The 14429-nt window shown below is 35.0% G+C and overlaps 2 protein-coding genes across 3 annotated transcripts in view; both read right to left on the reverse strand.

Moving 5' to 3' along the window:
• Positions 1-9866, reverse strand: part of LOC105382310 — a 64589-nt gene extending 54723 nt beyond the window's left edge. The window contains exon 1 of the mRNA XM_048621768.1: positions 8945-9866. The gene's annotated coding sequence lies outside the window, so the exon portion shown is untranslated. The remainder of the gene's footprint in view (positions 1-8944) is intronic.
• Positions 9867-10631: 765 nt separating this feature from the next.
• LOC105382290 (DNA-directed RNA polymerase I subunit RPA12) lies at positions 10632-13882 on the reverse strand. 2 transcript variants are annotated; one of them, XM_011552144.3, is made up of 4 exons: positions 13827-13882; positions 13587-13713; positions 12879-13086; positions 10632-10723 (listed from the first exon to the last, which is right to left on the reverse strand). In XM_011552144.3, exons 2-4 carry the CDS (start codon positions 13708-13710, stop codon positions 10699-10701), a joined length of 357 nt encoding a protein of 118 aa, XP_011550446.3. In that variant the 5' UTR covers positions 13711-13713; positions 13827-13882; the 3' UTR covers positions 10632-10698. The 2 variants fall into 2 exon arrangements, with proteins under 2 accessions (XP_011550446.3, XP_037975496.2); XM_038119568.2 differs by having other exon boundaries at positions 13587-13710; positions 13827-13856.
• Positions 13883-14429: the final 547 nt, after the last annotated feature.

The raw sequence follows: 14429 nt of genomic DNA on the forward strand, positions 1-14429 counted from the left end.
GTGTCACATACAAAAACAAAGCAAAAAAGTGCTCGCAGTTTACTGTCAAACCGTTTTAAGTTCTACATAATGACAACCATTGTGCCAATGAATAAAGTCACAATTATGAGCTCAATAGTAGAAGTGGAATGTTTCTTTAGCACTGACAATCCATCTTGTTCGTTTATTGTTAATCTAAGGTTATTGGCTACGGAACGCATTAGTTCGATGTGTACAAGATGTGAATCAATACAAATGATACTTACGTGGCAAGGATAGTTCTGAGGACGGTGTGGAATATATTGTCTTTCATGTTTTAAGAAGAACAATTGTGTATTTTGTGGTAAAAAGATTACGAAAGTGGATACCGCCATCTAATAGTTGTTTTCTTATTATTTGTCATTGCAACAAATTGACATTTCTTTCCTCTCATCCCAACGCCAGCTCAGTAAGATCTTTCCCTAACGACTAGAACCAAGTAGAGTACCCTTGCATTAAGTATCTAACAGTACTGGTTACGTGTACGACTAAACACCCAAGGGCATTCTTAATAGAAGTCATACGGCTATCATTACAGATGTCTGATTTAATATCAAATCATTTACGGTTGACTCTATAGGTAATTTAATTTAATGACAGATTCATTACAGTAATTCATTCGGTTAGTTTTTCATTCATGAATCATACATGCGATAGAAACGTTAAGCTTGATTTCGTTTAGTGGCACGTGATATAAGATTGTTAATGAAAATTATTTGGATCAAATAAGTAGATAACTACATAGAATTCTGCGTCAGTTAGAGATCCCAGCCCGTTGTAAGTAAACTGATAAGACTTAGGTTATATTAATACCACAATTTACTGGGTAACTTTTAATTTACAAAATTTATTCTTTTATGTCATTAGGTATTATATTTTATGTCATACGGAGCCAGGGTTTTTTTTAAACTAATATTTTTATTTTGAATTTATTTCGTAGATACCTTATTACTACTACGATGTACGAGTAGTAACTCGTACTTGTAACATCACTCAATCCCCGCCAAAAAGCCTAAGGTTCTTACTGTCACTAACGCCAAACGTTTAACACATTTGCGATTGACATTTAAACAGTAAAATATGATGTATGGTGTGTCTGAACTATTGTTTTTATTATCTCCACGAGAAATCTTCAACATTTAACATGAGCGTCTTTGTTTCGAGGTGATAGAGTCAGAAATTGAATGGCTAGCTGCCACAGGTCTATGATTTGTAATGCATGTTAGTTACAAGAAGCTACTACCGCGTTCAAGCTATTATTTCGGAAATTTGTATAAGGCTTGTTGGAAGAAAACCATTGGTGCATGCCTGCCCTTTAGCCTTTTAAAGGAAAATACTTGGTTTCCACGGTTGATTTAACTTAATATACCCACAAAAAACAAAAGAGGAGTATTTTAAGTTTGACGAATCAAAATATGTTCTGGAGTTGTGATTAAAATTTGTATTTTTTGAAATATCCAAAAAAATATCGTAACCTCCAAAATCTAGTGAGGACTTGATCCCGGTATCTTCGGCACAAGCAGTGTTGCTAACCGCTACACTATCCATCTTCATAAACAGCAGACTCTAATGGGGCCGTCTCTGAATTAATGCGTCAGTACGGAGCGCCTCCGCCGTTATATTTTTAATTCTGAGTCTCGCATCGCTTCGCTTTGTGCGGAGAACTGTATTAGATTCTTTATAATTATAGTTAGTGATACATGCTGTTTACCTTTTTAATAAATTACCACCAGGTAGATGAAGTAGCAACGAAAGTTTAATTTAGTGCTTTTTAAGACCAGACTTCACCAGAAGTAATAAAGGCAATGAGTAAATCACATGGTAAAATAACTTCCATGGTAAATCATAATGACTTAAACATCCATTCTATTCTATTCTATTCTCTGTGGAAGTCATATTATTATTATGACTATTGACAAGTAATTGTAAAATTCTACGTCAAATAAACCATATTTCATTTCATAATTTATAGGATCTAGACCATAAAACAGTAACTGTTGAATAAACTGACTAAAATAGTAGATACTACGTAGCATTGAGTCTGAAACCTTATTATTACAGTCTTAATAAAAACAATGAGAGGTATGGAATTATAATTTCTAATATATACTCGGGTGCTTATTTATATGCTGTAGAAAACGAAACACTATACTGTAATTGTTACTGTACTGAATATTTTTTATGGATTTTCTTCGGTGTTTTGTTGAAGATAATAATAGTCTTACTTTTTTTTGACTTGCAATATACCTGTAAGTATAACCATGTATAGTATTAACAATATTATGTGTATTAGTATTTATTAGTCTCACTGATTGATATGAAATGAATACTTCAATTTGATCGTGACATTACCCCATTTACACATTTTAGTAGCACTCCTACAACATGAATGTAAAATAAAAGCCACTAATGTCTGTTTTTTAATCTCAGATACTAAATTGTCAGATTCTGAACGGTTCATCAACAGTCGATTGTCCCGCCCATACAACGATACCGCAATTAATTAAATGAGATAAAAAAACAGACTTTACATAATAATGCAATAGTACCTACATCACATAAAATCTTTTGGTGCATTATTATGATTCATGAAACTATACCTATACTATAGCCACAATCTTTTCTCATCTGAATTATTGCAAAGATTACCTACTCACAACTTGCTGAGCCATCAAATGCTGAACACACTTAAACTGTTCATTCTGTTCAAATAACCAACGTGAAAAACTATATGATTTTGAAATGAGCTGAACACATTTTGATGAAAAATTATTGTTGCCCTGTTTAAAGACTATGAAACAAAATAAAATTAACTAATTAATTAGCGTAACAATTCGAAGCTACGTGTGCCACACACAGACAAACATTCACGTTAAGTTTATAACACCTTAAAGAGTCATGTGACTTAATAAGTCATGTGACCTATATTACCTATGTGACGATGCACAAAATGTACCATGTTGCATGTTATTTGGGACATATAGGACCAGAACTTTACAGATATTTTGGTCCATCACATCGCGGACAAACTTCTTATCAATAACTCCAGTTGAAACACACATATACCTCCTTGTAAGCAACCCAATTTCTCTGAACAGCACTCCAGTGGCATGATTCATTCATAATTAATATATTAATGTATACGAGAACATAGCTAGTTGGCTTTCTCCGGCGTTGCTCATAGTTAATGCTCGGATGCGTTCGCGTGGCGGCACTCAGATTATCACTATGCAAGATTATCGTATATGGTTGAGGGAAGTTCTGACGCTGTGGCTTTGTAACTAGACTTCATAAATTGTTATCGTCACTTAGTCTTTGACTTGGTTATTGCCTGCTGCATGGCTGGGCTTGTACTAATGATCTTATGATGTTAAAGTTTTATATATTTATGTTGGTATTTATGTATTTATATAAATGACACCAAGTTATTGGGCATGTCTAGTCTAGCTGATGATAGATTATTAACACTAGACTGCTACTTTATTCAGAACCTACACACAAAACACGATTACGTTACGTGAACAGTATTCATTTATAATAATAATAATATATTGGGACATCTCACACGGGCATCCGACCCCAAGCTAGGCAGAACCTGTGTTATGAGTATCGGACAGCTGATATATCTACACAAATACATAGATAGATATAAATATCTTAAATATAAATATCAACACCCAAGACCCGAGTACAAATATCTGTCTTTAAACAAATATCTGCCCCAATAATATATATTATATAGAGTTTAATATGTAGCAACTATGAACAAGCTTATTACCTTAACTGAAATAAAGGATTTGTACAAAAAGCTCATAAATTGTTACAGTCCTCTAGTCACTTACGAAATGAATAACGTGGTCCCCCTAATAAGTGCATACGGGGGATCTCTCTAGCTTAAGAAACCCAAAGTTTCAAAGTGCCATTGCGACTAAACACGACGATGTCTCGTTGGAGTAAATTTAATGTGCTGATTACAGGACAGCTCTCGTTCTTTCGTTTTGTGTAAATCTAGATTATCTAGAGTAGCCCTCCTGTACAAATGAAACTGATTCGTTCAGGTGGTGTTAATTGGATGGCGTCGCAGCAAACAAGGTTTGTAATTATTTAGAACTGTAGTATCTCACACGACTTCGCCTAGAGATTGCAGATACCCCGATGGGGTCTGCTCGGAAATTAACCTCACTTATCGAAGAGTCAACTAATAGGCAAAGGTATGAACAGTCAGCCAAAGAGATGCGTACGTTGTACGCCACCCCATGGAAGAACCAAATAATAGGTATATATTTTTTATACGTAGTTACCTATAAAAATGATCTCTGTAGGTTATTCTAGTCTCTATTTTTCATGACAAGTATCACCCGTCAGTGGTTTATAAAATTAACGGTGGCATTTACCTAATATTATATCCTTTTCTGTTACGATTCATTTAATTTGGTGACTTCCTTTTGATCCGATAATCAGTGGTCAGATTATTAGAGACACGTTACCGTGGGATCCTTATTTACGCAGAGAGCATAGGAACCTTTAATTCAAATTCTCATTCCTATTACCAATACAGTCACAACTATATCTGTATAGAACCACTATTAGCCCGGCTTCATAATTTAATTCCAAGTAATTTATTTTAAAAGAAACACATTGGATACAATAATAATTCATTTAGATAAGTACAATTTATGGGTCGTGTGCGGCGGAATGCTAGGCAGTGTCGGTGTGTGGGTGCAATAAATTACAGCCACACCATCGCATCACTATTGTTAGTTTTAGCCGGAGCAAGGAGAGGGGAATCGAACCTAGGACCTCCGTGCTGAAACACTGCGGTGTTCAGCCGTGGTGGCGTAACTGATAAGGACTGACATGTACCCAATTAATTGCATGGATAAATTTATGCTTTTTGCTCTTACTGAAGTAAGATGGAGGAAAAAATCGTGAGGAAAACTGCACATCTTAATTCTAAATGTACTCTAAGTGCATTTTACTCATACCAAAACGGTGATACAGCTAGCTAGATCACGTGAGTACAAATGTACTTACTACGAAAAGCGAGTGACTCATATGCAAGTCACCTCTGTCTAACCCTTCAGGAATTACAGTTGTAAGCATATCATTATAATTATTATACTTTTGCTATGCAGTCGTAATGCTCGTAATAAAATAGTCTCAGTTTTTAAAGCTTATTTTCCCCACGCCACCGCTTCCGTTTCAATTAATCACTTACCCAAATTATAACAAGAAACATGATTCCACTAAGTACGCACCTACCCAATTATCGCTACGCATACAAGTATTTGAAGTTAACAATATTTTCCTTACGGTGTCAGATGTGTACGAAGCGTGAAAAGATCCATGGACCGTCAACAGATAAGACCACTTACTACTCGCACGGTTAACCCACATTGCTCTTGTAATTGTAGTAGTTATAATTGTGTCATTTTGTTGTACTGTTAGACGAACAATTGATACTTTAGCCTTTGCTTTGATGGTATCTCTATGGAACATTGGAGTTTAAGTAAACAATTAATTTTGAGATTGTAAAATGTGTTTGGAAGTTTAAATTTATTGGAAACTGAAATTATCATAGGTTCAATTTCTGCACACTTTGCATCGGGTTGCTTAAGTTGAGTTTTCCTTCTCAGCATTATGTTTACCACCTTATCCTTTTTGAGCCCTTACAGATGATAGATACCTTGATGAATATAATTTGTTCCTGTCAAGACTCCATTTGCAAGTCTACTGCCATGTCTCGTTGACGAATCGATCTACCCTCGAGCGGAACCAAATTACTGGGTCCTCGACACACTGTCATATAAAAGGGACGTCCAGGGTAAAGTAACGCTGGATGTTTAAAACTAAGATCTTTGATAGATCGGTGCTAAAAGGATAGTTTGTGAACAAGACGTGTAATATTAGCTGCCCCAAAGTGATTATTACACTTTCTAAATTTATTTTAAACGGACTTATACATTAACTGTGGCTCGTTTTTATTGATTATACACTCCCGGGCAATGAAACAGTTCCACTCACAAAATTCCGACACCAAACGACCCCAATTTTATCCAAGATTCAATTTAAAATTGCAACAAAATATTATCGTTTTTAGTTGGTAATAACCTGATGCTCCGTTAAATTTACTTCAATGTTGTAGAAGGCTTCATTAAGCTAGCCTTTTCCGTTTAGATGTACTTTGGTGATTCTCTCAGTGGAACCTTTTTATTGCCCGTGGGTGTATAAATAATATTATAACCTACCTACCTATGTATTGTCTTCGGTACTTATCCCAATATACCTACCTAATACATAATTATCTAATTTCACTAATATCTAGTAAGCTTATTTTATTTTGCTTTCTATAATAGTAGTGTGAAATTTATAAAAAATCTTACAAATGATTCTAAGAGCCTGTTCCACAATGTCTGGTTAGTGGCTACCTGTCGGATAAAATACATGCTGTCACTCTCTGTCATTATTTTTTAGACAGTGACAGTATGTATTTTATCCGACAGGTAACCACTAACCAGACATTGTGGAACAGGCCCTAAAAGTCTTATGATAAATATTATATATAGACTTTATCAAAAATATTCGAGAAGTTACTAAAGAATAGGCTTGTGCAACACCTAATTCAAAATAATGTGCTTAGTAGTAGACAATTTGGGTACCAGAAGGGCATTGGAACAACTGATGCAATTGACTCATTAGTGGATGACGTCGTTAAAAATCTTAACGATCGTAAAAAAGTAGTAGGTCTTTTCCTCGATTTAAGTGCAGCCTTTGACATGGTTGATCATTCTATCCTGCTAGAAAAGTTAGAGTACTATGGGGTCAGAGGTCGATCTCTCGCACTATTTCAAAGCTACCTACAAAATAGGACACAATTCGTCGAAATAAAATATGTTGAAAATGGTGTTGAACGAGTAGCAAAATCCGATGCGGTTAAGATCAGCAGAGGCGTTCCACAAGGATCAATATTAGGACCCATCTTCTTTATAACTTTCACGAATGACCTTATCAATTTCATAACAAACAAAGTCCCTGATATGAAACTGGTAGTCTTTGCTGACGACACAAACGCAATTTTACATTCCGATGAGATGGATGCATTGAGCCAATCAGTTAACCAAGCTCTGTCAGCGTTTAACATGTGGTTTAGTGCAAATAAGCTAGTCCTTAATCCAAATAAGACGAGTGCGATACTGTTTAGAAATACTGTAAGAAATAATGATAAACTTGATATTGAGCTGAACGGAGATAAAATTGAACTTGTTGACGAAGTGAAGTTTCTCGGTATCCATATAGACTCACTTCTAAACTGGAAGCATGAACTTCAAGCAATAGAGGGTTCCATAAGCTCAGCTTGTTATGCCCTCAGAAGTTTGAGGGATGAGCTGAGTCTAAATCATCTTAAGATGGTATATTACGCGCTGGTGGAATCCCGGTTAAGATATAGCATCATGTTTTGGGGCCACAGTTACGATTATAACACCAAGAAAGCTTTTACTTGCCAAAAACGAGCAATTCGTACAATGGTTAGGATTCCACCATGGGAGTCGTGTCGGGAACATTTCGTTCGGTTAGGCATACTGACAGTTCCATGTCTGTATATTTTTGTCTTGCTTACCAAGCTAGCAAAGAACCTACCGAGATTTGAATCTCCCGAAAATAAAACTGCGCGTAATAAAACTAGGAGGAAAGACATACGCATAGATACTGTGCACCCAACTCTGCAAGTCGCAAAACACAGTGCGAGATACCAGGCAATCACTTTATATAATAAACTTCCTTCACACCTAAAACAAATTGATAAAATAGCTTCATTCAAAAATACATTACAAAAACATCTATTGGAAAAGTGCTTCTACACAATAGACGAATTTTTAAATGACTAATATTTTTATTTTATTTTTATTTGTAGTTATTGTATTATTATTTGACATGATTATTTATTTTTTTTTTTTAAATCGACATTTTAATTTTTAGATAATGTTTAAAATTAAATTTATTTTATTACAATTTGAATTAATTAATTTACTTATCTTCTATTGTTTTATTATTATTATTATTATTTTTACTATTGTTAATTATTAATATCTCATGTGTAAATTACCCTTGAAAATTGTATTTTTTAGAATTAAGTTAGAATTAAGTCCCCATTGTAATTTCAAATATGACAGCATGTTGTGAATGAATAAATAAATGATAAGTTGAAAACATTTTCAAGCGCGGTCTCCCGTTGAACTCTTTTGTATGAAAGCTTTTTACTTAACAAAAGAGCGGCTCTGTTATATTTTGTAAGCTTTGTCTTATCTCTATCGGAGCTTTTAATTAAGTGTTTTATTGTTTTAATAAACATTTTAATTAGTAAGGTTCTATCGCTGATACTAAAATAAATAATACCCGATTAGTTAAAAGTAATGTGAAACTTTAAAGAGAATTTACCTAGGTATGTAACGGCATATGTATGAAATATTGCTGGAGGATTATGTTACTAAATTAATATGCAAGACACTTAATTCCATAGCTAATGTAGGAAACTTGATAGGCGTCCGACTGTCTAGCTGTGTTTACGATACGATCTGCAGAACACTTAAGTACTTTCTCAGTCAATTTTCTTATTGGATTCCTACTAGGACTTGTTTGAAGTGCTTTAAAAGCATCGCACCCGTTTAATGTCAGATAAACTTATTGAATTCATAACCATAATTTATTAAACGGTAGTTTCGTAAAGATATAAACATAATACTCAGTATAAATACCAGTCTTAACTCACATGCATTCTAGCGAGGAATTAAGAACATCAATTTACATTTTACAATCATCTCCGCGAACCGAGCAAGCGAAGTGGGGCAGCAACCTAAAAACGTATCCTAAACCCCCATAAAAATACACGCACAACATTTATAATACCGTTCTGCATCGACATACTTACCCTTTAGACGATCGGTCCTCGTGAACTGTTGCGTACACACACTACACTGTTAGAGGAATGAGTTTTTCAGGTGGGTTCTCGTTTCGAGTGTTTTCCGTTTGGTGTCACGTGCAAGGGTTGTTTTGGTCTCGGCAGCGGCGTGGGGTCGCCGTGGACGGAGGCACCGGACTGGCGGCGCACCTGCCGCCCCCCCTCCTCCCCCCACCGCTAGAGGCAGGTGCCGGCGATATCGAGACTTTCAAGCGGTAGTTTTATTTGACCAAACTCTGCGGTTATGGGAGGCGTCAGTCTCCTACGGATTCGGATGATATTCACTTGACCGCCTTGTGAGGTAGGCCGCTTAAGGTATTAACTAACCCGGTTAGGGTTGTGCAAAGACAATAACAATCGGTAGGGCAATGACATTGTTTAACGGCTCTTTTGAGTCGCGGAAAATAAATGTGTGTTTCGAGAGAAACTTTTAAACATATATTTCCTGTTCGATTTTATTTTCTCACGGTTTCGAGTCAAGTGCTACGGCTATGACGCGGCTAAAAGGTTTGTCCAGAACGGCTGTTCGTTCTGTTTCCAAGCAAATATATCGATACAAAAACCATCGTAAAGACCCGCCTCTAACCGACTAGGCACACCGTACACCGACTGATCAAATTAATTACCGCCTCATCTCGTCTCACAGCCGTGGCCACGGTCCGAAGAAAAAAAAAGTCCATCTCTATCTGGCCTAAAGAAAAAACCGCGTTGAAATATAGTTGTCTCTTTCGTGCGGAGACAAAAAATGCTTGGAATCTTGACGGTAGCGCGTGCCAAATGTGAAACGGGAGGTTTTCTCTACACCTGTGATGACGTGACGGATGCCGCCGCCGCTGCGGTTAGCTTTCTTCAGGATCAACATGAGGGGATTGTTTGTGACCTTTTGTGTGTTGGACTAGTGGTTGGTTTAGCGGTCTGTTTGGGCGGTGAATTATTTACTTATAATATTATTATCTTATTGGATTCTGATAGTAGCTATGAGAAAATGAATGAGAATCCAAGAATGTTACATTAGCAGGCAGCACTACATTTGAGTGGGTAAACTAGATATAAATTATTATAAAAAGATTTTTTTTGATAACAATGCATTAAAAAAGAAATGTTTGAAAAAAAAGTACCTTCCTTCATCCTCGTTACAGTAGTATTTTCTTTGGGCTACATTAGGTAGGTATACTAGTTCAACATAACTTAGTCTCCAATGTAAAAAAAGTTTTCATCGGCCGAATGATGAATACCGATATATGTATGTATACTTACCAAACGCACATAAAAAATATACATATCATACTCACACGTTATGATTAATTTGTCAAACTACTAGTCATTAAAAAGGGTACTACTTAAACTTGGCCTTTGCACTTTCGCCCAATTCCTAAACAGCACTTTAAAATATGCAGGCATGTGTAAGGAATGCCATAGAGAAGGCAAGAATTTACATATGCAATCGTTAAAGTTACCTACTATCTATGGTTGTTAATGAACTTTGCTATTGGGAATTGAAATACTTTTGGAAATAAATAATATGTACCTAATAATACGTAAACGAAAAAAAGTGCTTCTGAATGACCTTATTAATGGCTTTTATTACCGATTCTACCTAGTACCAAGTAATATCAGGTACCTATTTATATTAGTGCTCTGAAAACATGTGTAAAAATAAGTATAACAAAGTTTATTCAGTACCCCTTAAAACTACTTAATCTACAAACAAAATAAAACACTCTTCACGAATTTTCGGTCTCCTTGTACCTGAAAATAAAATCACATGTCACAATTTCTTCACAAAAATGCAATATACATACGAAATCTGAATCAACTTTCACTGTCTGTACATTTGAGCAATTAAGTGCAGTGCTCTTGTATGAATCTATCGATTTAATTCATACATAATCAATAGGTTAGTCAAGCAGAAACAGTAAAAATGGTTGCCGGGCAGTTAGCGAACAAGAAATCACCATAATAGTAGAATTATCGCCCAATTTATCAAAGGAAAATTGAATAACCAAAGTACTCAATCACTAATTGTTACAAATCAGTTTTTTATTAGTAGTCTGATGGATTACGAATCAGTTTAAGTAGTAGTATAAGTACGTATACCTATTCGTAAGAAAGTTTAGATGAATGATTTTATTTTGCACACTATTTCTTGCTTGCTCTTCTTGCCAAACTTTCGTTCAATTGAAACCGTAATGAGGATATTATTTATTTCTTCACAAAATACACAGACTTCGGACTGTAGTATATTATTATTACGACAGTCAATGTGCCTCGATAACTAGATATAGCAATAGGTTTGGTGTAATGGTACGTTCAGGCGCTTTTTAAAATGTATAATTTACTTTATAAAGTAAAGGCTTAGCACTTGCTAGTGAACCGTAGGTTTGCCAAATAATAATAATGAAGGGGAAAAAACATGGGACGCCGAATAATATTATAACAACAATCTAAGTGGAATAATGAAATAAAATGTACCCAAAATGAATGCTTTTATTTTGATATTTTGTTTATACTTCCACTATAAATGCGAATGTTTTGTTATTGTTTAAAAACAATGACACCCAGTATCTTCATTTTAGTTATTTAATTCGCGAAGAGAAGACTGACTGTTTATTTGATATGGAAAAGTGTGCGCTAGCTGTTTTAACCGTAATATTATTAGTGATTAGCGTAAGTATTTTTTTAATTTTTTTACGCATCATATTTATCGCATTTGAGAAAGTATAAAATAAGGAAGTTCGTTAAAAATAGCCGATTTGTAATTAAGGAATAAGGATTGATGTAATTAAGGATTAAGTAGGTACAATCCGTACAATTATAGCTATCATAATATATATCATAATGTATATTACGGTGAAGGAAACCATCGTGAGGAAACCTGCAGTGTACAGCAACTCGTAATTTAATTTAATAATTTATTAATCGTAATTTCTTATGTATAATGTTTAGCTGTAAGTTTTCCTCTGAATAAATAAATAAATAACTCTTAGATCAGTATTTGGTTTTTTGGAAAGAACTTGTGGTAAAATACAAATATTATTAATGTACCTATTTGACAGCACCATCAAACATTTCAAGCTGAAGAAGACTATTTCAAATACTTCAGTGAAGATTACACTAAAAACCTCAAAGACAAAGATGACTGGGTACCGGTGATAAAAAATGCTGAAGTTCGTTTGAAGAAAATGTATCAACAATTTGTAAAAGAAGGCAGATTTAAAGAGTTTTTGGAAAACTTTTTTTATATAACTTCGGACTGGGTAACTTAATGATCACAGTGATTTATGTGAATTCCATTCTGTATTTTAATAATAATTACCACAGCACATCATTTATTTATTTGTTTCAGTGGGAGAGTTTATAATTTATAACACAGGCAAAAGGACATTGTGCATTTCATATGAAAGCTGTCAGTAGCAGTGATTCGGTCAGTTTTGGTGAACTGTGGCACTTCTATGCAATTAAAGTTATTTACAATTAATAAAGTAACTACCTAATATGTATTATTTTAGGAAAGCCATGTCAACCATTCCACTAAAGAAGATAAGACATGATTATAATTGTGTTGTTATGCCATGCTGATTTATAAATATCTACCTATTTAGGTATTTTAAACTAAAGACACTTGACACAGTTTTTAAACCATTTCAGATTGTGCTACTTACTATTGCTAACTTACCACCACTGCATATTAGGAATTTAGGATAGTTAGGCTTCTGATCTTACATATTTTTAACAGATAAGATTAATTGCTAATGTGTTGTTGGTGGGAAAGATATCTCTATAATTGACTCCTGCGGGTTGACAGGCAGAAATGCTTTAGAGTTAAGTCCACCCTTTGAACTCTTATTTTATAATATTTGTGCAATAAATAATTAATTAATAATAATTCATAATATTCACTTACTTGCACTTGGTACATGTATAGAAGACGGTCTGCCCTTCATCAGCGGACCTCAGCTGCAGTGTAGCGTAGGACATGCGGTCGTTGCCACACTTGGGACACTTCCTCTCGACCACGGGACCGTCAGGCTCGTTACCAACAATGTTCTCTAACGTTGCTGAAGTCACCGTGTTGAAGTGCACTGTGTAGTTGAACTTTATGTTGTTGAAATCTGGAAGTAAAGTAAATTATAATAAAATATTATGTAGAGAAAGAAAAATCTATTTAATTAGCTGTATCCTGAACACTTTTACTGTCACATACTGCCATGAAAATGTGGTAGTTTAAATATAATTGTTTTGGTTACAAATATAACAATAAATAAAGTGGATTGATAAAGTTGATCTAACTTTGAATATGGCCAAAAGGGCTTTATATGTATATTAAAGACTTGTAAAGATACTTCCCAAGTACAGCTGATACCCTGAATTGATTGTTTAAATTGTGTGGAATGGTTGACCCCCAACAAACAAACAACAAATTGAGGCAATAAACAAAAGCATGGACATTTCCAGAAGGGCTAGTACGGGGTGCATTTAAGACGTGACAAAAGTTTTGCATCGCGCTCACTCACTTCGCGCAGTCTCAAGAGCGAGCGGGATGGAAAACTCTTGTCACGTCTTAATAGCGCCCTGTGCTACATTGCCAGAGGTTATTAAAAATGGAACTTACTATCGGCATTATAATCAGCACTGCAAGAGTAGCACTTGACGGAACCAAACTCCTGGAGCAAGGGCAATATAGAGCCACATTTTGTGCAAAACGCTGTGGCAGCCTTAAATAGAGATTCAGACATCTTCTGAAAAAGTTTCATTAAAGGTAAATAACATAACCAAGACTTTCATTAACTGTAGGAATTCCGTATAAATCTCTGCTAGGTACTTATAAAAAATGATAAGGTTTAGGACTTACGTCCAGATAACTCTTCACTGTCTGCAAAATATTTAAAACTTAATGTGAAATTATCATATCATCTCATGAAACAATAGCAAAACATTGGGATAACCTCAAATATAAATTTGACAGCACAACATAAACACACAGGTAGGCATTTTTTTTGTCTGTGTAATGTGTATTGATTTATGGTATATCTACACACTCACAAAAATAGTACTACAAAGCGTGTTTAACATGGCATTTTATCATCATTTAATAGAAGATGAGGGTGGCTCCAAAAAGTATCTTTAGTTTTTAACCTCTACGGGTTGCCCTGGGTTGGGTGCAATGCAAGGAACATAAAGTACTTCTCTAACGAGAAGCCTGGATGGGCCCCAATCAAAATGGGCCCCAACAACCGGTAACTAGTGTCTTTTAGAAATAGAAAGTAGGCTTTGTTTATGATGGATTATTAGTTCATATTTTGATATTTTGACTCCTAACCATAAACCATTACTTCCATGGAAGATCCAAACGCAGCGAGATACTGTTATTATTCTGAGATGTTATATCTGCAAATAGGCTCAGAATAATAATCCCAACTGCAACTCGGACCAAAACGGAGCTCTTTTCTAACGT

Source organism: Plutella xylostella, chromosome 6 (genome assembly GCF_932276165.1).
Source record: "Plutella xylostella chromosome 6, ilPluXylo3.1, whole genome shotgun sequence".
In the NCBI taxonomy this organism is placed as follows: domain Eukaryota; kingdom Metazoa; phylum Arthropoda; class Insecta; order Lepidoptera; family Plutellidae; genus Plutella; species Plutella xylostella.